The sequence below is a fragment of the Idiotropiscis lumnitzeri genome, chromosome 12 (genome assembly GCF_059441095.1).
Source record: "Idiotropiscis lumnitzeri isolate Australia: NSW breed Sydney's pygmy pipehorse chromosome 12, RoL_Ilum_1.0, whole genome shotgun sequence".
NCBI lineage: Eukaryota > Metazoa > Chordata > Actinopteri > Syngnathiformes > Syngnathidae > Idiotropiscis > Idiotropiscis lumnitzeri.
Window position 1 is genome coordinate 1,768,660 of NC_142402.1, and position 24,161 is coordinate 1,792,820.

The following is a 24,161-nucleotide window of genomic DNA, read 5'->3' on the forward strand; positions in this document are numbered from 1 at the left end:
AACGACTGGTTATCTGATTTTACATTTAATATCGAAACCCCCAAATTGAAACACAGCTTGATATTCTAGTTTGTTGTCTGAAACGAGTGAGGAAAAGTATAAAAAACAGTTTATTTAATTTTTAATTCCAAAACGAAAACAGCACAAATTACGAGATACAAATCGTAATACGGCTCCTATATTTATTAGATTTTAGACGATAGAAGTTGTCAACGACCGCATTTCTCCTACTGAACAGGAGGTGGCGATATGTACTGTAATGCTGTAACGCTAACTATACAAGAAGAAAATGGTAGGTACCCCCCTGACAAAGAAATAAAGATAAAGATGTCCTTTAATAGTCCCACAGTGGGGAAATTTGCATTGTTACAGCAGCAAAGATATAGATCACACAGAGGCGGCGGCGTAATGTAGCCATTAATGTATAACATTAGCAGCAGGCATTCATAAAAAGCATGCAAGTATACACAGTATATACGTATATACACAAATACCCATGTATATACATACTTACATCCCACAACATATACAAGTATAAGGAAAGACTCCTAATGTCTGTCCATGGTACATCGGGGAAATAAATAAAAACGCTGCAATGGTAAAAAAAATACTGAATGATAGAAAATACTGCAATGATAACAATACCGAATTGATAAAAGTACGGTAATGGTAAGAGTCCTGAAATGATAGAAAAAAAATACTGCAATGATAAAATTACTGTAATGGTAAAAGTACTGCAATGATAAAAAAAATACTGCAATGATAGAAAATACTGTAATGATAAAAGTACTGTAATAGTAAAAGTACTGCCATTATTGAAAATACTGCAATGATAAAAGTACTGTAATGATAAGAATACCTAATGTTCTTGTTAAAAAGTCTGACAGCAGCCGGCAGTAAGGAGCGGCAAAATCTCTCTTTCGTACAGCGAGGGTGTATCAGTCTATCACTGAAGGAGCTGTGGAGTGTTCTAAGAGTGTCATTGAGTGGGTGGGCTGGATTGTCCAGCATTGATGACAGTTTCGCCGTCATCCTCCTGCCCCCCACTGAGTTCACAGAGTCCAGGGAGCAGCCCAGGACAGAGCTGGCCCTCCCCACTAATCTCTTTTTGTCCCGGCCCGAGATGCCTGCTGCCCAGGAGACCACGCCATAGAGAATGACCGGTGAAACCACCGAGTCAAAGAAGTTCCTGAGGATTGACCCTCGAACGCCAAAGGACCTCAGCCTCCTGAGTCGGAAGAGTCTGCTCTGACCCTTCCTATAGAGAGCGTCTGTGTTGTCGCTCCAGTCCAGTCTATTGTTCAGATGAACATGCAGGTACTTTTAAGTTGAGACCCTCTGTGAGAGTATGTAAATAGTTTGTGTATTTTTAATCATGTTTTTTATACACTATTTGTATCAATGATAATTACACACACACTCACAGAGACGCACATCATTGCTTCAGCACACATGCGCACACCCACACGCTTGTTTGGGTTTCACTTTCCATAGGTTTCATTTTTCTTTGAATAAAGTCCAGAGGGATGGGCGAAGAAGTCAGTGAGAGTACGGGAGATTGAACTGGCAAGACGCCTACTTCACCTCCTGGCTTCTCCTCCCATCGCGATGGGGAAAAGACAAAACCTTCCCTGGTTATTCCTCTGGTTCTCTGCATTTAATTCAGTCTAATGAAGGCGTCAGGACCTTTTTAAACCTGACACCCTCTCAACGTCTGTTCCCTGGATATTCACTGGTGCAGGTGGAGAGGGCCGACGCTTGCAGAAATCCACCACCAGCTCTTTGGATTTCCCAGCATTGATTTGGAGGCGGTTCTGCTGACACCAGTCCACAAAACCCTGCGTAACCCCTCTGTACTCCCGATCATCTCCGTCAGTGATGAGGCAGACAATCGCGGAGTCATCAGAGAACTTCTGCTGGTGACAGGTGGAGGAATTGTATTTGGAGTCCGAGGTGTAGAGGGTGAACAGGAAGGGAGCCAGAACAGTTCCCTGTGGCGCTCCCGCGCTACAGAGGAGCACGTCAGACACACAGTCCCGTGTTCTCACGTACTGTGGCCGGTTTGTGAGGTAGTCGTGGATCCATGTGATGAGGTGGTGGGCCACAACTGCCTGCTCCAGCTTGTCTCCCAATAGGGTGGGCTGGATGGTGTGGAAAGCACTGGAGAAATCAAAGAACATGATCCTCACAGTGCTCCCTGCCTTCTCCAGGTGGGAGAATGAAGTGTGGAGCAGGTAGATGATGCCATCATCCACACAGATGCCCGGCTGGTATGCGAACTGGAGTGGGTCCATCGAAGAGCTCACCAGGGGGCGCAGATGGACGAGGAAAACCGGAATGAGGCAGGATGTTTTCCACAGCTGGGGGACTCAGGTTGAACATGTGCTGGCCAATTCCACACAGCTGGTCTGTGCAGGATATGAGGAGCTGGGAGCTAATCCCATCTGGACCCGCTGCCTTCCTCGCCTTCACCTTCCTCAGCTGGTTCTTCACCTGAGATGTTTTGAGGAACAAGGCTGAGCAGGAGGAAGTGGTGGTTGTCTGATGTGGCTGGGAACTGGAGCCTGTGGAGAGAGAGAGGGAAGAGAAGAGAGGAGAGAGAGGGGGAGAGAAGAGAGCAGAGAGAGGGTCTCGTTCGCAGAGGCAGGAGGGGTGGGTGGGGGCTGCAGCAGGGGAGACTGAGCAGGGGCAGGCATTTGATCAAACCTATTGAAAAATATGATGATCATAATCATAATAATAATGTGCAAATTATAGTGTAAACGAAATTGCAGTAGAGTACACTGAATTTTCTTGTCGATGACTTATCTTCGAGCACGAACCTAATGTGATGTATTGGACATGCGCTTTTGCCATGTAAGCAATTGATAGTTGGAATTGAACTAATGTCACATCATTATCCAGAACACTTATCCTATACAGGGTCGCGGGAGGGTGCTTGAGCTTATCCCGCTGACTACGGGCGAAAGGCGCACCAAACTCTGAACAGGTCGCCGGCCAGTCACAGGGCAGACATAAACACGGTCACCGAGTGGGAACCGATCCTACGGTGCCCGCACACAAATCAGGGATATGTACTACTACACCACCAGTGACTTGGAATTTAATTAATAGACAAAAAAATGTAAAAATAAACATATATGCCAGATTCCACAAAAAAAAAAAAAAAAAAGAAAATTGTGCTTAGGGGAAAATAATTTTGGATTTCTCAGATTGTGGCTATAAATTGGAAAAAAGCATGGCTTTTACCTTATAAATACTGTATGTATTACTAATAAAGCCGGGGTAATAAATTTTAATATCTTACATATTATGTACCGGCTAATTCCTTAATTTCCAAATTCATTGTATCCATTTGTAATATTTGGTCTTTCTGTGGTAATGTCACTGAAACAATATCTTATTTATTCTTTGACTGTGTGACCACAAAGCAATTGCAGTCTGATTTAATGCTTTATTTCATTAAACCATCTGAAACCCCCTGTATTCTTATTCTGAAGGATGGTGTTTACTATTGTAATCAACCATTACTCCAAATTACATTATAGTAACCCAAGTGATAACAATTTTGCATATTTAATTAATTTCATCATTCCTTATGCAATTTTTTTTATTCACAAACAGAAATTTTCGAAATCTGCTCCCAGTTCTCTGACTTTCCTGTTAGAATTGAAATCTGTATTTAATTCTATTGAATTGATTAACAATAAGAAAAGCAATAAGATAATGACATTTTTGAATACCTTTTTCCTTAAGCCTTAGTTACAAATAGTGAAGACAGTTTTCCTGTTTTACTGCGCTATATATACATACATATATATATATATATATAAATATACATATATATATATATAGTTACATTTGTTTTCTGTCTTTTTGTTGGGACTATTTTATTTATTAATGAAATCACAATGTATCTAGAATATCAGGAAATCTTATTAATATAATCTTTAATGATTGATAGTCAATTTTAATTTTGAACTGAATTTGGGACACTCTTATATTGTCTGTCAAGAGGTTCAATGAAGATGAAAAAGAAAAGAAAAAAAGTTGTTGAGAAAATTAAAAGCCACCGACAAGTTCACAGGGTTTTTTTTGTTTGTTTAAAGAACACAACACAAATTTGTCAAAAAAAAACAATGTAGAAAAGATGATTTTAATTTTTAAAAAAGTGATATGATATTTTTGCCTGAACGCCCACCCCTATATGTAACGTATTACCTGTATATCTAAACCAGTCCTTTCATTCCAGTGTCCTGAATTAATTTTCTGGCAGAGGCTACCAAATTTCCAAAGAAAGCAAAATTAAAATCTTCATATGGATAAATTGTAAAAAAAATATGTATATATCTGTTCATGTTGCCCACCACCACCCCACCAGAACTCGCAAATCACACAATCAACACAAAAAAAAAACACACACAGTAGTCATGAGATAATAGAATGCTGCTTTTTAATTATTCATGACGTCATAGCCCCGCCTACAGAATGCCGTTTCTGTCAAAAATGTCCCCGCCTACAGAATGCCGTTTCTGTCAAAAATGTCCCCGCCTACAGAATGCCGTTTCTGTCAAAAATGTCAAATTTCCCCGCCCCCTGTGTTAAAAAATGTCCAATTTCCACGCCTCCTCTGTTAAAAAATGCATAATTTCCCCGCCCCCTTGAAGTGTTAATCCCACCCTACAGAATGCCGTTTCTGTCAAAAATGTCTAATTTCCCAGCCTCCTTGAAGTGTTAATCCCTCCCTCCAGAATGCGGTTTCTGTCAAAAAAAAAAAATGATGTGTTCCCCATGTACATGCCTCCCCAAACCCCCTCCCAAACTGTACTTATGTCATCAATATTTTAATATTTGAAGTATATAAAGCAGCTAATTAAATAAGTGAAATATATATCATTTAATTAACTAATTGAGATATATAAAACCTAATTAAATAAGTGAAATAATATGAGTTGAAAGAGGTCGGTGTTGTTTTTACCTTTCAATGAGGCGTTGACCAGGTATATGTTTATTCGGTTGATAAAAGCCCCCGTTTTCTATTTGCAAACATGCCTAGACATATTTCCAGCGACATAAGTTTAAACATGGCAATGTGCATGTTTGGGGTGTTGTCTGTGCAAGTCCCAGCGACTTGCACAGACACCCCCCAAGCCTGTCACATCCTACATCTGATAAGAGCCTTAAAGGTGTTTGAAAAGATAGTGAGTGGCAGGCAAATTTGAACATCCTGTCGACCCCCTTTCCTTTTCGCAAACATGCCTAGACATGTTTCCACCGACACAAGTCTGGACATGTATTTGTTGCGGCTGCCTACATTTGGACAGTCAAACGCCGTCAATTATCCCGCCCCGGGCGAGAAAAACGAAGGGTGATGTCTCTACCCCTCCCGCCCCTAGCACCCTCCTATTTGCCTGTACGTCACATCCTTCTTACTTCCGGCAGCCCCCCCCATGTTTGTAGTCCTTTTTTGTAGTCCATACGCTGAGAAAATAGCATACAGCCAGGTTAAGAAATAGAATACAGCTAGGTTAAGAAAATAGCACACAGCTAGGCAACCCCCATGTTTGTAGTTCATACAGGTAAGCAAAGAAATATTAGATATTAGAATATTATAATTATAATATATTATATATTATTATAATATATATATATATATATATATATATATATATATATATAATATGTATATTATAGTATATATATATAAAATAAATAGCATGCAGCTAAGAAACTACATGCGTTTAGGTTGCCAATATGCAAATCCACTGGTGCCGGACTACGAGTCCATCATAAAACAGAAGTATTATTCGGTAAATAAATTAAGGTTGAATGATTTAGAAAAAGAACATAAATTATGCTGCTTTATATTTTGATGTAAAATCATAAGAGCTCCTTTCAGAGCGCATTCTCGCATTTAGTAATAAGGATTGTGTACATTATTTAAGAAATGAGACATTAAGTGATAAAGACTGCGTAAACATCATTTAAGAAATAATAAAAGCCTTGTTCTTCTGAACTGTCAGTAAAACACCGGACTTAATAGCTCTCGGGTGGTGCTTTATGTTTAGTGGAAAACACCAATATTTGTTTAATACCATTTATAGTGTTGTACGAGAATACAGCAGGGGTAGGTAAGGTTCCCATGCCGTCCACCCATAAAGAGTATGATGGCACAGTCTGGTCCTCGTCTGTTTTAGTAGGGATTCCATTCTGGTCTACATTTGTAGAGGCGTCAGCCTGTTCCATGTTTGCAGTTGTAAGGGTTTCTACTTCAACCATAGTCATATCATGGTTGCTTGTAGGTTCATCCACATCACTATCTGCAGTACAAAGATACTTTTATTAAATATTATATAGCTAATGATTATAGAAATTTAGTTAATAAACAGTTGCATCGTTTACCTGAAGAGAGTTCTGCAATGTTGTTAGAAACCTGATCAGGTGCCGTGGTGGTTGTCACCCTTCTCGGTGTGATGTCCATGACCACGCGGCGTCTTGTTCTGAGCGTCTTCATTTTTAGAGTAGGTCTGGCTCTTCAGCCGGAAAAATTGGTTTGTCTGTGCAAAGCGTGACTTGAGCTTTGGTTGGATTGAGACTGTGGGTCGGGATATGATAGGGGGGGATGTGCTCATTTTTGACATAAGCGTGATTCTGGGGGGCGGGCGGTGTTGTTTATGCTTACACACACGACCACAACTTGGAGGTCGTCTGTCTGTCCAACTATAGATAAGAAATACGTGAAAACATGTCGAAGCTTGTTGCAAAGATGACTTGGGGATGTCTACAGACAAGATGATGTTCCTCCTTGAAAGGTAAAATAATTGGTAAAACAATACCTTAATGATATCTTAGCTGCATGCTATTTATTTTATATATATATATATATAATATACATATTATATATATATATATATATATATATATTATAATAATATATTATAATTATAATATTCTAATATCTAATATTTCTTTGCTTACCTGTATGAACTACAAACATGGGGGTTGCCTAGCTGTGTGCTATTTTCTTAACCTAGCTGCATGCTATTTTCTTAACCTAGCTGTATTCTATTTCTTAACCTGGCTGTATGCTATTTTCTCAGCGTATGGACTACAAAAAAGGACTACAAACATGGGGGGGGGCTGCCGGAAGTAAGAAGGATGTGACGTACAGGGAAATAGGAGGGTGCTAGGGGCGGGAGGGGTGGAGACATCACCCTTCGTTTTTCTCGCCCGGGGCGGGATAAATGACGGCGTTTGACTGTCCAAATGTGGGCAGCCGCAACAAATACATGTCCAGACTTGTGTCGGTGGAAACATGTCTAGGCATATACTTCAAATATAAAAATATTGATGACATATGTACAGTACCCCTTTCAACTCAAATTATTTCAATTATTTAATTAGGTTTTATCGATCTCAATTAGTTAATTAAATGATATATATATTTCACTTATTTAATTAGCTGCTTTATATACTTCAAATATTAAAATATTGTTGACATAAGTACAGTTTGGGAGGGGGATTGGGGAGGCATGTACATGGGGAACATCATTTTTTTTTTTTGACAGAAACAGCATTCTGTAGGGAGGGATTAACACTTCAAGGAGGCTGGGAAATTAGACATTTTTGACAGAAATGGCATTCTGAAGGGTGGGATTAACACTTCAAGGGGGCGGGGAAATTATGCATTTTTTAACAGAGGAGGCGTGGAAATTGGACATTTTTTAACACAGGGGGCGGGGAAATTTGACATTTTTGACAGAAACGGCATTCTGTAGGCGGTAAAGGATAATGTAAATGGCAGTCAACCTGAAACAGAACAAAGGGTGGACTGCTAGGAGCCACTTTTGTGATCCTGGCATGGAAGTCCATTGTTTCAGAGGGGTCTCGTTCACACCTCCTGTGGTGCAGCTGTGATCTAATCTTCCTGCATTCCTCTCCTGAGTGTCTGGTCATTAGCATGGTCTAAACTTCGGTTACACTTAAAGGATTTCATACTTTTGACTATTAAAGGAATATAAGAGTTTGAGCTTAACATAGTTCATTAGATGTTGGTGCATCCAATGTATGAAAATGTGATATTGTAAAATGCTGAGAGTGTGATTGGTGGAGCGAAACTGGTTGCGGGGGTTGTGCAGGAATGGAATGTTTTAGAAGCAGATGGTGCTGAGCGAGACGAGATGACTCCGGGACCAGTGGACGAAGGAGAGGCCATCGGGGGATAGCACAAGCAGGAGGAGTCGCCACGGGATTCGGCGGGAGGAGAAAGACCAATGAGAGCGAGCTAAAGTTAACTGCAATACACATAGCCAATAGAATCATGCCAGGATGCCTTTGTCTGTGCCATTTGCATGTTGTATAGTATGAATCAGTACTGGGCAACTCGGGGGTAGAACACATTCGCTGGTGGCAAGAGAGGTGTAGAGTTGTATTGAGAGGGACCCGAGATCCAGGTGCCATGTAGAAAATCTGTATTGGGAATAAATCCACTTTGTGCGTGAAAATGCCGGCTTCCTGATACCTTTCTATTGCAGAACGAGCGCGCATATTGTTGGATGAGTGAGAGTTGGGTAAGGTCGCAAATTGGAGTCAGATTACTTATTTGAGTTTACATTGGGTTAAAGTTAAATTCTAACATTGATATAAAGATAAATTCCAACAGCGGGGACATTTTTGACAGAAACGGCATTCTGTAGGCGGGGCTATGACGTCATGAATAATTAAAAAAGCAGCATTCTATTATCTCTCTGTCATGCAATAGAATTTTTGACTTTTTATGGTAACTTAATACCAAATCCTTTCTGCAAACAAACCCAAACTGCACATCTGGATCATATTTGGAGTCCAAAAACACAATGTCTTTCTGTGTTGGCTACATAACTCCTAATTGTAGCCAATGACATTTCAACATAATTTTTGAGAGTAAAGGATGATCACACTGTACATTGCAAAATCAGTGCAATCACAAATCTGCGTAGTTGGTGAGTAGATAGTCCCTCCTCGTGGTCACAGCTATCTGATTACCGTAGTTGAATCAATAACAAACCACTTCTAATTGCCATTTGATGGTACCGCCTGCATTCAACCGTCTCACATTGTATGTTGGGAACACGGCCCCAGGTTTTATTTTGGACATGAATGGGTCCTGAGAAGCCATGCCTTGCTTTCTGTGTGGAGTTTGCATGTTCTAACCATGTCTGTGTGGGTTTTCTCCAGGTGCTCCGGTTTCCTCCACATTCCAAAAGACATGCATGGTAGGTTGATTGAACACTCTAAATTGTCCCGAGATATGAGTGTGCGCGCGAATGGTTGTTTGTCTATGTGTGCCCTGCGATTGGCTGGCAACCAGTTCAGGGTGTCCCCCGCTTACTGCCCGAAAACAGCTGGGATCGGCTCCAGAACACCCGCGACCCTCGTGAGGTGAAGCAGCTTTGATGATGGATGGATGGATGGATGAAGTTCAGCACAGCACTGCAAACTTCACATTCCCCTGAATTTTCAAGGGATGCATCTGCAAAGAGTGAAGTAAAACTATAGTAGTGAATATTAAAATATATAAGGTAGCTATTGCATTTTACCATTTGGTAAAACAACATGAATTCCAAAGTCTGATGCCAATGTGGAAATAATAACAGAGTTACACTTCAACCAAAAGTATTGGAGTGATTACGTATAGTATATATACATTACAATAACTAAGTAATAAAGTTTTATACGTCCCCTGTCCGACAACACGTCATTCTCATGCAAACATTGATGAAAAGTGTGCGGGTCATGATAAGCAAAGTCAGTTTTGAGAAAGTTTCAATCATAAACAGTATTTTTTTAAATAATTTGCTTCATTTAAATGTATTAAAAAAAAAAAAAGATATTTTCGCAGATACCGAAGCGTCACTTATACGTTTGCTTTTGTGGATAATGCCTTCCCCGCCAACATTGTGCATTGCTACCCAGGAACTCAGGCTCTCTTCTCATGAAGCAGCACTTGCCAGGGTGAAGCTTCAGACCAGCAGTGGAAATTCTGTGTAAGACCCGCCGCAGGGCCCCCAAGGCTGTATGTAAGGAGTTCCCATGGACCAGGATGACATCCAAATAGACCAAACATTCCTGTTGGGGAATGCCAGCCAGCACCTTGTCTTCACTCTCCCACCTGGAGAAGGCGGGGGGCATGGTGAGGATCATGTTCTTTGATTTCTCAAGTGCTTTCAACACCATCCAGCCCGCCTTATTGGGAGACAAGCTGGAGCAGGCGGGAGTGGCCCACCACCTCATCACATGGATCCACGACTACCTCACAAACCGGCCACAGTACGTGAGGACACAGGACTGTGTGTCTGACGTGCTCCTTTGCAGCACGGGAGCGCCGCAGGGAACTGTTCCGGCTCCCTTCCTGTTCACCCTCTACACCTCGGACTAAAAATACAATTCCACAACCTGTCACCTGCAGAAGTTCTCTGATGACTCTGTGATTGTCGGCCTCATCACTGACGGAGACGATCGGGAGTACAGAGGGGTTACGCAGGGGTTCGTGGACTGGTGTCAGCAGAACCGCCTCCAAATCAACGCTGGCAAATCCAAAGAGCTGGTGGTGGATTTCCGCAAGCGTCGGCACTCTCCACCTGCACCAGTGAATATCCAGGGAACAGACGTTGAGAGGGTCTCAACTTACAAGTACCTGGGTGTTCATCTGAACAATAAACTGGACTGGAGCGACAACACAGATGCTCTCTATAGGAAGGGTCAGAGAAGACTCTTCCTACTCAGGAGGCTGAGGTCCTTTGGCGTTCGGGGAACACTCCTCAGGAACTTCTATGACTCGGTGGTTTCATCAGTCATCTTCTATGGAGTGGTCTCCTGGGCAGGAGGCATCTCGGGCCGGGACAAAAAGAGACTGGACAAAGTAGTGAGGAGGGCCAGCTCTGTCCTGGGCTGCTCCCTGGACTCTGTGGACTCAGTGGGGGGCAGGAGGATGACGGCAAAACTGTCATCAATGCTGGACAACCCAGCCCACCCACTCAATGACATTCTGAGAACACTCCACAGCTCCTTCAGTGATAGACTGTTACACCCTCGCTGTACCAAAGAGAGATTTCGCCGCTCCTTCCTGCCGACTGCTGTCAGACTTTTTAACAAGAACATTGGGTCAGGCCTACAAACGGGAGGGCATTAGTGCAATTGTGCAGTCCTAGGATGCAATATATACTACTACTGTACTTTCAGCCAATGGTGTACTTAAATATTGACCAATAATGTATTTTGTTTACCATTACAATATTCTTATAACAGTAATTCTATCACTGCAGCATTTCTACCATTGCAGGACGTTCACTATTACAGTACTTTTATCATTGCAGTACTTTTTTCATTGCAGTATTTTTCTATCATTGCAGTACTTTTACTATTACAGTATATTTTATCATTGCAGTACTTTTTACCATTACAGTACTTTTATCATTGCAGTATTTCCTATCATTGCGGTACTTTTACTATTACAGTACTTTTACCATTGCAGTATATTTTATCATTGCAGTACATTTTACCATTACAGTACTTTTATCATTGCAGTATTTTCTATCATGCAGTACTTTTCTATCATTTCAGTACTCTTACCATTACAGTACTTTTATCATTGCAATATTTTTATCATTGCAGTATTTTCAATCATTCAGTAGTTTTTATCATTACAGCGTTTCCCCCTCTGTATAATGGACAGGCATTAGGAGTGTTTCCTTACACTTACATACGTTTATACTGTGTATATTTGCATGCTTTTTATGAAGGTCTGCTGCTAATATTATACATTAACGGCTACATTACGCCGCCGACTCTGTGTGATCTATATCTTTGCTGCTGTAACACCTCAAATTTCCCCATTGTGGGACTAATAAAGGACATCTTATCTTATCTTATTAGCCGCTCAAAGCTAGCTGGTGCATTACACAAGCCAAAACAGAGGACTCGAAACTGCCACACACCCCTGCCAGTACAGAAAGCAGTCTTTGGCCGGGCTTCAGGGCTGATTGGCACCTCGCAATATCCACAGCGGAGGTCTAATGAGGAGGACCAGGACCACCCAGACACCAGAATCAGAGTCTCATCAATTCGAGGGTCTATAGTCCACAAAGAACCTCTTCTTCAGTGTCTTTTTCTTGTTGACCATAGCAACAATTGTTGTCTTTCATCAATAAGATTAGTTGATCAAAGATGAGGGCATCATTGTTTCCACACTTTTGTCAACTGGCAATTAAATATTTATGCACACCATCTTCAACTGCTCCTTCTTAAAGAGTGTTTTCTAAGTCAGAGGAACTGGTATCAAAGATGAGAAATTGTCTTGAAGCAAAGACACTCCAAAAAGTTTTGTTTCTCATTAAAAATGTATGAATTAATCAATTTTTAGTGTTAGTTGATACGATTGAACACTGCACAAGTTACACGTTATCTCTGAATTTTATAAGAGGCAAATGTGCTGTATTACATGCCAACTCATTTAGGCATTTACATAATCAGATTTTGAACCCTTCTCAAAAACAACTACACTCATCAAAAAAATGCAGTAAATAAAAATATAAAGAAAAATATGAGCTCATGGTAAAGTAAAAGTGGTTACTTTGTATTTTCGTAGATTAAGACTTTTACTGGGCGTCACGGTAAATAACACGGTGGACTGCAAGGGTCATGGGTGCTATTCCAGGCACATGTTGCAAGCCAATCACGGGGCACAAAAAGACGAACAACCATCCACGCTCACACTCATACCTATGGGCAATTTAGAGTGTCCAATCGACCTGCCATAGCGCAACCTCATTGACCACCACACGTCTTCGGCTTGGAGGCAGATGATTTTGATTGTGAACAGCCAAACTAGTATGCCGCACGCACGTGTCGTTGATTTAGCTGCTGCTTCTTTGTTGGTTTGGAGGTTTGTTCTTCCTTGGTTTAGCAGTTTCTTCTTTAACTTCTTCATGTTTAGAGGTTGCTGCACGCTGCCTACACCACGCACAATGTCACAGCCAGATTTTTTCCATCAAAAATTTTATCAAAGGCATTTTCTATTGATATTGATAATGTGTCTATTGCGATTGTATGTATTTAATTGTATGTAAACTTTGTTCGTTTATCTAGTCAGAAACACTGTAAATAAACTATTCTTGTTTGAGTGTGACGTTTTTATTTCTACATGCAATACATTGTCAAGCCACTGAATTTTAACACACTTATCTCAATTGTAGCACAGAGGAAAAGAAATATTGGATGGGCCTTGCAGATGTTTTCTAGAAGTCATGCAGTACTTCCAGCAGAGAAGCCAAAGACCATGCTTGAGTCTCACAGCTAAATGGGCAATACTGTCCATTCTCATTAGTTAGCTCTGGCAGACCTTTCCATGGAGACCTAAGATAGATGAAGACAAAGGTTTATGAAAAGGAAAAGGCAAAAATGAATCACAGATTACTTCAATGTTCTCCATGACAGACTTTCTACAGGTATCAGCAACTCTAACTGACCACATCTTAAACTCCCCCAACCACCCGGGTTTATTGTCAACGGACTTTAAATAGGTATTCAAAAAATTCCTCAGTCAACCACTTCTGCTGAAATGAACATTTCCCTATTCTCCCGACATGTATTCTTTGTTTTTTTTAACAGAGCACGAACACAGCGGACTATTACGGATATCTGGTGTTCTGACTTTGTGCAGCGGCTGTAGTGCAAAGATGTTTAGATAAAATGTATATATAATCTAAATAAAGCATGAAAAACAATGTTCTTAAATCAATTGTATTTCTATATTTAACATTATGGCCATGGCATTTAATGCTTTTAAATCTTTGCAAAATCCAATTAATGTCTTTTAATGCTTTCTAATGACCAATGGAAACCCTGCATGCTATGGAATCCACACCCAAAATATAATACAGTGGGTCATAAAGTTTAAGTTGTATGATGTCTGGATGAAATAATAAAATTTTCATGTAGAATACATAACATTCATACCTCTCCAGATGAGTATAATGTCGTGAAAGAACATTTTTGACCAGGGTCACCGTCTTGGCATAGGTTTCTTCGCCAAGCCTTCTGGCAAAGTACAATTTAGCACGTAAGAAGTATCCAACAGGCCAAAGCCACTCCTAGACAAAGATATGAGTTGGACATAAGATTTAAACTGTTAAGTCAAGGCTATTCTGTTCAATCCGGTCTGCAGGATGAATTTAAAAATAAAAATTCTGCTCATGTAGAAAATGGAGTAAAAATAATTCCTAGATCTTCATAAAGGGATTTAATTTTAAAACACAATGCTATATATTTCAGTTACTGTGACTTTTTTGCCTTTAAATACAATTACTATGGTCAGGTACTCACACACACATAAACTGAAGAAATATTTTCTTAAGAAATCTGAGGTTGTTTCGTAAAATCATTAAAAAAAATGTAGTTGACTACAAAAAACCTTGAGTCATTCAACCACTAGTTTTAAACAATGACTGTCATTGTCCTTCACCATCACCACCAATCATCAAACGCAAATTAATTTTCTCACCGGTCCTTGATGATAGTTGAAGCCCCTTGCCACATTATAGTTCTCATTGTCCAGCGCATTGTCATACACACCAAAGTAGACCATATCACTGCAAGTACACAAAATATTGCATCAGTAAGCAATTTTAAAAATCCAACCACAGTACAAACACAACAATTAGCTGTTAAAATTTTAAAGGTCAATATTTTTTGGGTTGTCATTGTTTGGTATACAGTGGAGGGTGCATGAGTGAATTTCCATCATTCACTTGTCACGTACCGGAGGTCCATCATCACCAGTCATTATTTCAGGCCTGCCCAGTCTATCACTCTGTTATTTTTAACACACGTCTTTCATTGCTAAATTACATTTTGTCAACGGACGATAATGGTTTCTGTTTGCGCTTTTTCCATTAACGTTTCAAAGTTACTGTCAGTGTGCCAGCAAAAACAGGAGTCCATGAGGGATGAACTTGCATCTGACAGAAGGGCGCACTCAAACGCATGATTCGGGGTGGAAGGCGGTACTGGGTACTTTCGGCATGCCGATCTCTTGAATCAACATGCCATGGAGTGGCTCTCAGCAACTAATTGGAAGGGAATGAGGGGAGCCGCTTTAATTGGCCGGAAGTCAGATACGTTTCCTCCCACAAATGTGCTCTTTTACCTGTGCTCGTCCAGCAAAATACAAAGAGAAAAGAACTCCATCCATGCGCACAGTTAGATTGCACTTTGCACTGCACTTGCGATGGGAATGAAAAGAGGGCCTGCAATGTTCAAAATAGCCTTTGAAAACATTCTCACAGCATTGAATTGATCGCAACTGGACTGTTCTGGTAATATCTGACGTGCGTGTGTGTGCATATGCTTGAAGACGAATATCCATCCATTTATTTATTATTTATGTATTATTGTTTATCCAGGGTTGGAACACGGCGGAAGTGTCTTTAGCAAAGAAGCACAGACTTCCCTGTCCCCAGCCACTTCATCCAGCTCGCCGGGGGGATGCTGAGGGTTTCCACGGGAAGCTGCAATACATGGTCTCTCCAGCGCTATATAAATAAAGTTGTATTTTATTGTATTGTATTCCCTTGGGTCTCCTCCTTGTGGGACTTGCCCTGAACACTGCACTAGGGAGGCTTTCAGGAGGCATCCTCATCAGATGCCTGAGTCACCTCATATGGGTTCTCTCAATGTGGAGGAGCCGCTCTTGGACTACTGAGCTTCTCACCCTCTCTCTAAATGGAGAGCTCGGACACAGGGCAAAAGGCAGTAACATAATGTAATTGAGAACTTGGCCTTTTTTCCACATAACTGCAGACGCTGCATTGATCAACCTGTCGATCTCCTGTTTCATTCGCCCCTCACTTGTGAACAAGACCTCAGGATACTTGAACTTCTCCACTTGTGGCAAAATGGCATCCCCAACCTGGAGAGGCCACGAAACCCTTTTCCGACAAAGGACGATGGTCTCAGATTTGCAGCGAGCCGCTCCAGTGAGAGTTGGAGATCACGGCTTGATAAAGCCAACAGCAAAAAGTAAAACAGCATAAAGGTGAGCTAAATTACTGAGACCTCATAACAGGATAATCTCAACGCCTTGGCTGCACCTAGAAATTCTGTCCTTAAAAGTTGTAAACAGAATTGGTGACAAAAGGCAGCATTGGCTGAGTCAAACTCTCACCAGAAACAAATTCAAATTTTTGCCGGCAATGTGGACCAAACTCTCGCACCAGATGTACAGGGCCAGTAGCCTGTGTCAAGGAGTTTGGCACCCCATAGCAACCACAACAGAACTCCTGGAGGGACACATTCAAATGCTTTCTCCAAGTCCACAAAACACATATAGACTAGTTGGGCAAACTCCGATGCACCCTCGAGGAAGTGTAGCACTTTACAATTTTTCCATGGCCGAGAAAAAAAACACACTACGTGCCTTACACATATGCACCCACACAAGCACACACACGTATAGATGAGTCATGGATTGATTAAAGGCCATGCTTAATTGAGATAACCTGTTTGTGAACAATTCCCGAAGGCACCGCCTCACAGAATCCCATGAGGGAAATGAGATCTGTTTGCTCCATATCAAAGTCGATGTTAAAATGTATGAAATTGGAAAAAGTGGCCATGCTTATGAAGTCAACATTTGCAGTGCTATTTGGACATCCCACCCTTGCCTCTTTCTCACCCATACATAGGCATACACGCACACACCGTAATTATGATACAAGGATGATCACGATGCATGACATGGATTTCCACTTATATCACATGCTCAAGTGTAGGCATTTCTATAGTTAATATGGTGTTTAAATAAGAAATTGGTGCATGATTTCTATGTAGGTGGAACTCGTGTTAGCAATGTAATGGTCTAGCAACTAGCTCCACCATAACATAAATATTTGCACCTCATATAATTTTATGGCTGCTACACGTTCCAAAACTAGATTGAGAAAGTTGAGGAATGCTCATCAAATTCCTGTTTGGAAGTCACTTGATGGTGTAGTGGTACATTCGCCTGATTTGTGTGCGGGCAGCGTGGGTTCGGTTCCGACTCAGTGATAGTGTCAATGTCTGCCCTGTGACTGGCTGGCGACCAGTTCAGGGTGTAGTGTGCCTTTTGTCCGTAATCAGCTGGGATAGGCTCTAGCACCCTCCCGCGACCCTGTACAGAATAAGCGGTGTGGACAATGACATGACATGGCATGACTCCTGTTTGGAACATCTGGCAGGTGAAAAGGCCAACTGGGAATAGGTGGGTGCCATAAAAAGGAGCTTTGTTGAATTGACAAACAAAGATGGGGCGAGGATCCCCTATTTGTGAACAACTGCAGGAGAAAATAGTCGAACAGTTTAAAGACAATGTTTGTCAAAGTAACGGCAAGGAATTTAGGGATTCATCATTTACGGTCCATAACATTGTCAAAAGGTCAAAAGAATCAGGAGAAATCACTACATGGAAGCAGCAAAGACAAAAACCAACGTTGAATGCCGGTGCCCTTCGATCCCTCAGGTGGCACCGCATCAAAAATCGACAACAATGTGTAAAGAAATATCACCACATGGGCTCAGAAACACTTCAGAAAACCAATATCAGCAATAAATACAGTTCAGCTTCACATCCGTAACTGCAACTTCAAAAACTACTATGCAAAGCAAAAGCCATTTATCAACAACAACTAGAAACACCGCCAGCTTCTCTGGGACATCTGTGAAGGCACCATCAATGCTGAAAGGTTTTGGACAAGCATATGCTGCCATCAAGCAAGGTCTTTTTGATGGAAGAATGATGCTTATTTCAGCATGACAATGCCAAATCACATTCTGCATGTGTTACAACAGCATGGCTCCACAATAAAAGAGTGTGTGTACTAGACTGGCCTGCCTGCAGTCCAGAAATTGTGAAGTGTAAAAACATGACAAAGGAGACCCCGGACTGTCTAACAGCTGACGCCGTACATCAAGTATGAATAAGAAAGAATTCCAACAAAAAAGCATTAATTGAATGTTGTTAAAAGAAAAGGTGACGTAACACAGTGGGAAACATGACCCCTTTTGGAACGTGTTGCAGCTATACAATTTTAAGGTAATGATTATTTGCATGAATAAAGTTTATTAGTTGTAGTGTATTCAATTGAATATAGGTTGTAAAGGATTTGCAAATCACTATATAGTACCTATTTACATGTTACACAAAGTCCCATTTGCATTGGAATTGGGGTTTGTTGGAGGCCTATAACCTGTTTAACTCAAGTGAATATCCCTCCAGCCTGAGTAAGACCCCACAGTTCCAACTGAAGAAAAACAGCCCCAAAGGATGATGCCGCCACCACCATGCTTCCTGTAGGTTTGGTCTCTGGTAACAAGGGGCGTTGTGTTTGTGCCAAACACACTTTTGGGATGTATTATTTCTTCATTACAACAAAATCTTCCAAACAAAAAACAAAAAAAAAAGCTTTCGGACATAATTCAGATAGGTGACTTCCGTGGTTAAGTCTCCGTTCCACGCAACTCAACTTTCGACTTACTTTTCACCAGGACCATCTTTTTGGTTGCCTGACAAGTAAAAGAACGAGTAAAAGAATTGCACGTTACAGGGTACGTTAATCACCGGATTACTGTGCTACACTAACGCCAATTATCGTGCAGTCATGGCTAAATTGTACAATCTTGCTCTGTGGCCGTCTCTTCTTTTGCCAGCTCGACTGCAGGTAACTCTGGATGGCGGGGCCAAGAAGATGTTCTCATCTCCCAGGGAGGCTGATAATTTTGGGATTAATTATCGGCGCGCTGCGAGTCCCACCTAACTTTGTGGCTGGTTGGACTGGTGGCAATATGCTAGCCACAATAGCCGGGCTCATACGAACATTTGTCAGTTTGTCGACTTTGTTTGGATGATGTTCTTCAAGACACTCGACCACTGGTCATTCGGCCATACAGTTGAGCAAAACCGACGTCAAGTTGCACAACTGGATTTTTATTTTTATTTATTTAATACATTTTTAACATTTCCTTTTTGTTTGTGTATTATTCTGTGTTTTATTTCCATTCCTGCTACTATTATTGTTTTATCATGACTTTTATTGCCATTTTTGAGAGTACTAATATTATTTTTCTTCTTCTTATTATTATTTCTAATAGTAGGGTTGACACTATTCTTTGCTTATTATTAAAGTTGCCCGACTCTAATCCATTTTGGGTGTTTCTCAACTTTAGACTGTGGTGTGGGTGTTGGTGGCTTCGAATTTCAATGTACAGTATTTGTGTGGTTGTAGTGCTAGCAAACTTGCGCTTCCTATCTATTTGTTCATGAGTAGTGCTATCATATATTGATTTTTTTTTTTGCTGAAGGATGTTTTATATTCTGTAGGATGTGAAAGGGTTGTTTTTACTTTGTATATTTGTTTATTCTGCTAACGGTTACAGGGTCAGAGACGAATTGTGAGTAAAGTAGATGAAGAGAGGGAAGATTAATGGGGGGGGCGACGGGCATGTGGTGAGGATCATCTCCTTAAATACTGGTGGGCTGAATTCTCCTGTGAAGCGGACTAAAATTATGACACATACTAAAAATCTTAATGCTGATATAATGTTCCTTCAAGAGACACACTTAAAAAAACTCTGACCATAGAAAGTTGAGTAGGCACTGGGTTGCTCATATTATTCATTCTTTCTTTTTCAATTTGAAAACAAGAGGTACAGCCATACTGATTAGAAAGCCAGTACACATTGTTTTCACAAAAACAATCGGAGACCCAGGGGGTCGTATGGGATGATCAAAATGTTATGAAATTGTTACTATCCACTATCCCGGACCTGAATCCGCACGCTCTGATACTGGGGGACGATCTGAACTGTGTTATTGACCCACTTTCGGTTCCGGCGCCGCGCGAGTGGCTGCCTGTTTATAGCAGCGTGGCTCACTATTGAGCCTTTTTCGTGTGTTTTTTCCCTTTGCCCTGTTTTATTTTATTTTTACCTCATCTCAGCAATGGACATACAACTTGCGGTGGTTTTACTGCTGTTGGGGGCTGTTGGGGGCTGTTTTTTGCGCGATCGTGTCCGGAGACGAAACTCTGAGCTACGGATCGATCGTGTACTCAAGAGATCAGCTGTTAGCACTCCAGGCAAGGAGGAGACGATACAACCCCGTCCTCCCGTCCGTTATTATGGGGAATGTTAGATCCCTCCCCAATAAAATGGACGAGCTAACAGCGCTAACTCGGCACGAGAGGATTGTCCGGGAGGCAAGCTTGCTGGTGTTCACGGAGTCGTGGCTAACAGAGCTAACGCCGGACGCCGTCGTGGAATTGGACGGCTTCCAAATACTACGCGCGGACAGGACACTGGAGAGCGGTAAGAGGAAAGGGGGAGGGCTGGCTGTGTTTGTTAATGATAGATGGTGTAACCCTGGGCACATAACTGTGAAGGATCAACTTTGCAGTCGGGACATTGAGCTGATAGCTCTTAGCATGCGTCCGTTCTATTTACCGCGAGAGTTCAGTCATGTGATCGCGGTGGCGGCGTACGTGCCACCCTCTGCAAACAGTGAGACAGCCTGTGACGTACTGACTGCAGCTGTGAGCAGGCTACAAACACAGCACCCAAATGCCCTGCTCCTTCTCTCTGGTGACTTCAATCATGCTTCTCCTTCCTCCTCTCTGCCTTCATTCACACAATATGTAACCTGCCACACCAGAGACAATAAAATATTGGACCTTTTCTATGCCAACACCAAGGAGGCGTACACATCACTGCCCCTCCCCCCGCTGGGCAAAGCTGACCACAACTTGGTTGCTCTCCTGCCTGTGTACAAACCTCTGGTTAGCAGGCAGCCAGCTGTGACACGCACAGTTCAGAGGTGGTCTGGAGAAGCCGAGGAGGCCTTAAAGGACTGTTTCAACACAGCTGTGTGGGAGGCATTCAGCGAAGCTTACGGTGAGGACATTAATGGTCTAACAGACACAATTACATACTATATTAACTTCTGCATGGAGAACACCATTCCCACCAGGACTGTAAGATGTTTCTCCAACAACAAACCCTGGATCACACCGGACATTAAAGCTCTCCTGAAGGAGAAAAAGAGGGCTTTTGTGTCAGGCGACAAGGACGAGCTGAAGAGAGTGCAGCGTCAGCTGAGAAGGAGGATCCGAGAGGGGAAAAAGTCCTACAGGATGCGGATGGAGGAACAACTGCAGCGGAACAATGCCTGGGATGTCTGGAGGGGCCTGAAGACCATCTCAGGCCACGGACAACCAGGTAAGACCTAGAAGGGGGGGGGGCTTCAGTGGGCAAATGAGTTAAACCTATTTTTCAATAGGTTTGATCAAATGCCTGACCCCGCTCAGGCTCCCCTGCTGCAGCCCCCACCAAGCCCTCCTGCCACTGCGAACGAGACCCTCTCACCCCCTCTCTCTCCCCTCTCTCTCTCCACAGGCTCCAGTTCCCAGCCTCATCAGACAACCACCACTTCCTCCTGCTCAGCCTTGTTCCTCACAACATTTCAGGTGAAGATCCAGCTGAGGAAGATGAAGGCGAGGAAGGCAGCAGGCCCAGATGGGATTAGCTCCCAGCTCCTCAAATCCTGCGCAGACCAGCTGTGTGGAATCGTCCAGCACATGTTCAACCTGAGCCTGAAGCTGGGCAGAGTCCCCCAGCTGTGGAAAACATCCTGCCTGGTTCCGGTTCCAAAGACACCCCATCCGAAGGAGCTCAACAACTTCAGACCAGTGGCGCTGACGTCTCATCTGATGAAGACCCTGGGGAGACTGGTCCTCGTCCATCTGCGCCCCCTGGTCAGCTCCTCAATGGACCCACTCCAGTTCGCAAACCAGCCTGGCATCAGTGCGGATGATGCCATCATCTACCTGCTCCACACTTCACTCTCCCACCTGGCGAAGGCGGGGGGCACGGTGAGGATCATGTTCTTTGATTTCTCAAGTGCTTTCAACACCATCCAGCCCGCCTTATTGGGATACAAGCTGGAGCAGGCGGGAGTGGCCCACCACCTCATCACATGGATCCACGACTACCTCACAAACCGGCCACAGTACGTGAGGACACAGGACTGTGTGTCTGACGTGCTCCTCTGCAGCACGGGAGCGCCGCAGGGAACTGTTCTGGCTCCCTTCCTGTTCACCCTCTACACCTCGGACTACAAATACAATTCCACAACCTGTCACCTGCAGAAGTTCTCTGATGACTCTGCGATTGTCGGCCTCATCACTGACGGAGACGATCGGGAGTACAGAGGGGTTACGCAGGGGTTCGTGGACTGGTGTCAGCAGAACCGCCTCCAAATCAACGCTGGGAAATCCAAAGAGCTGGTGGTGGATTTCCGCAAGCGTCGGCACTCTCCACCTGCACCAGTGAATATCCAGGGAACAGACGTTGAGAGGGTCTCAACTTACAAGTACCTGGGTTTTCATCTGAACAATAAACTGGACTGGAGCGACAACACAGACGCTCTCTATAGGAAGGGTCAGAGCAGACTCTTCCTACTCAGGAGGCTGAGGTCCTTTGGCGTTCGGGGAACACTCCTCAGGAACTTCTATGACTCGATGGTTTCATCAGTCATCTTCTATGGAGTGGTCTCCTGGGCAGGAGGCATCTCGGGCCGGGACAAAAAGAGACTGGACAAACTAGTGAGGAGGGCCAGCTCTGTCCTGGGCTGCTCCCTGGACTCTGTGGACTCAGTGGGGGGCAGGAGGATGACGGCAAAACTGTCATCAATGCTGGACAACCCAGCCCACCCACTCAATGACATTCTGAGAACACTCCACAGCTCCTTCAGTGATAGACTGTTACACCCTCGCTGTACCAAAGACTACCCGCGAACAGAATCTCAGAAATTCGGCTATGCCGATGACCTAGCAATAGCCACGCAAGCTGCCAGATTTGAAGTGTTGGAGGAGACGCTGACACGTGACGTGGACGCAATGCACTCCTATTTTCAGAGGTGGTACCTGAAAATGAATCAAACGAAGACTGTGACTTCCGTCTTCCACCTAAACAACCGCCAGGCGAGGCGTGGTCTGGACGTGAAACTGAATGGGAGTTCTCTTCCTACAGACGCGCACCCAAAATACTTGGGCGTGACGCTAGATAGGTCTCTAACCTATAAAGAACATTTAAGAGGCTCAGCCGCAAAACTGAGAAAGCGAAATGGCCTTATAGGGAAATTAGCAGGGACAACTTGGGGTGCCTCCCAGGCAGTGTTCAGAACTTCTGCAATAGCCCTGTGCTACAGCGCAGCTGAGTATTGCGCATCTGTTTGGGGGCGGAGTGCACACGTCAATAAAGTGGACGTCCAGCTGAACCAAGCAATGCGCATCATCAGCGGATCTCTAAGGTCCACACCGCTTCCTTGGTTGCCCGTCATGTCATCTATACCACCTCCCTCCCTCCGACGCGAACAGGCAACGCAAAGGCAACACCAACGCATCCGAATAACGGAAGCTGATACACCACTCCGGAAAGTAATAAAGGACGCCCCCCTAACGAATAGGCTGTCCTCAAGAAGACCCTTCTACCGGAGCGAAAAGCTAGACTTCTCAATCAACGAAGCCTGGAGGTCAGAGTGGTTAAACTCTGACACGCGAGGGAGACACTTAGTCGCTGACCCCAGCCTCGAGCTCCCAGGTTTCTCCTCCCTGAACAGGAAGCAGTGGACTTACTGCAATAGAGGGTCACGGCCGCACCGCTGCAAACCTCCACAGATGGGGATATCTCAACAGCCCCCTTTGCCCACGATGCCACAATCACCCGCAGGATATGGACCACCTTGTCCTGCACTGCCCGATAACATCAATAGCTGGAGGATATGCCACCATTCATGAAGCGGGCACAGAATACAAGGAATGGATTGAGGAGCTACAAATAGAGGTGTAGCCATACGAAACTACTGTACCAAAGAGATTTTGCCGCTCCTTCCTGCCAACTGCTGTCAGACTTTTTAACAAGAACATTGGATCAGGCCTACAAACGGGAGGGCATTAGTGCAATTGTGCAGTCCTAGGATGCAATATACACTACTACTGTACTTTCAGCCAATGGTGTACTTAAATATTGACCAATGATGTATTTTGTTTACCATTACAGTATTCTTATAACAGTACTTCTATCACTGCAGCATT

The 24,161-nt window shown here is 43.0% G+C and overlaps 2 protein-coding genes across 3 annotated transcripts in view; both read right to left on the reverse strand.

Moving 5' to 3' along the window:
- Positions 1–316: 316 nt before the first annotated feature.
- On the reverse strand, positions 317–10,814 carry LOC148325158 (uncharacterized). Its single transcript, XM_088311282.1, has 3 exons — positions 6,403–10,814; positions 6,096–6,320; positions 317–2,564 (listed from the first exon to the last, which is right to left on the reverse strand). The coding sequence occupies exons 1-3, from the start codon at positions 6,512–6,514 to the stop codon at positions 2,248–2,250; spliced, it is 654 nt and encodes a 217-aa protein (XP_088167408.1). The 5' UTR covers positions 6,515–10,814; the 3' UTR covers positions 317–2,247.
- Positions 10,815–13,148: 2,334 nt separating this feature from the next.
- The window catches only part of agla (amylo-alpha-1,6-glucosidase and 4-alpha-glucanotransferase a), a 124,342-nt gene continuing 113,329 nt past the window's right edge, over positions 13,149–24,161 (reverse strand). For both annotated transcript variants that reach the window (XM_088311278.1, XM_088311277.1), the window contains 3 exons: positions 14,540–14,627; positions 13,996–14,129; positions 13,149–13,392 (listed from right to left, as the gene is read on the reverse strand). In XM_088311278.1, the coding sequence (XP_088167404.1) occupies positions 14,042–14,129; positions 14,540–14,627 (176 nt within the window). In that variant the 3' untranslated portion in view covers positions 13,149–13,392; positions 13,996–14,041. The remainder of the gene's footprint in view (positions 13,393–13,995; positions 14,130–14,539; positions 14,628–24,161) is intronic.

Coding starts and splice junctions, on each gene's coding strand:
- LOC148325158 (XM_088311282.1), bottom strand. CDS start 6,514: ATGAAGACGCTCAGAACAAGACGCCGCGTGGTCATGGACATCACACCG. Junction 6,321..6,402: donor CATTGCAGAACTCTCTTCAG/GTAAACGATGCA, acceptor TTTGTACTGCAG/ATAGTGATGTGGATGAACCT. Junction 2,565..6,095: donor CTCGTACAACACTATAAATG/GTATTAAACAAA, acceptor CTCTCTCCACAG/GCTCCAGTTCCCAGCCACAT.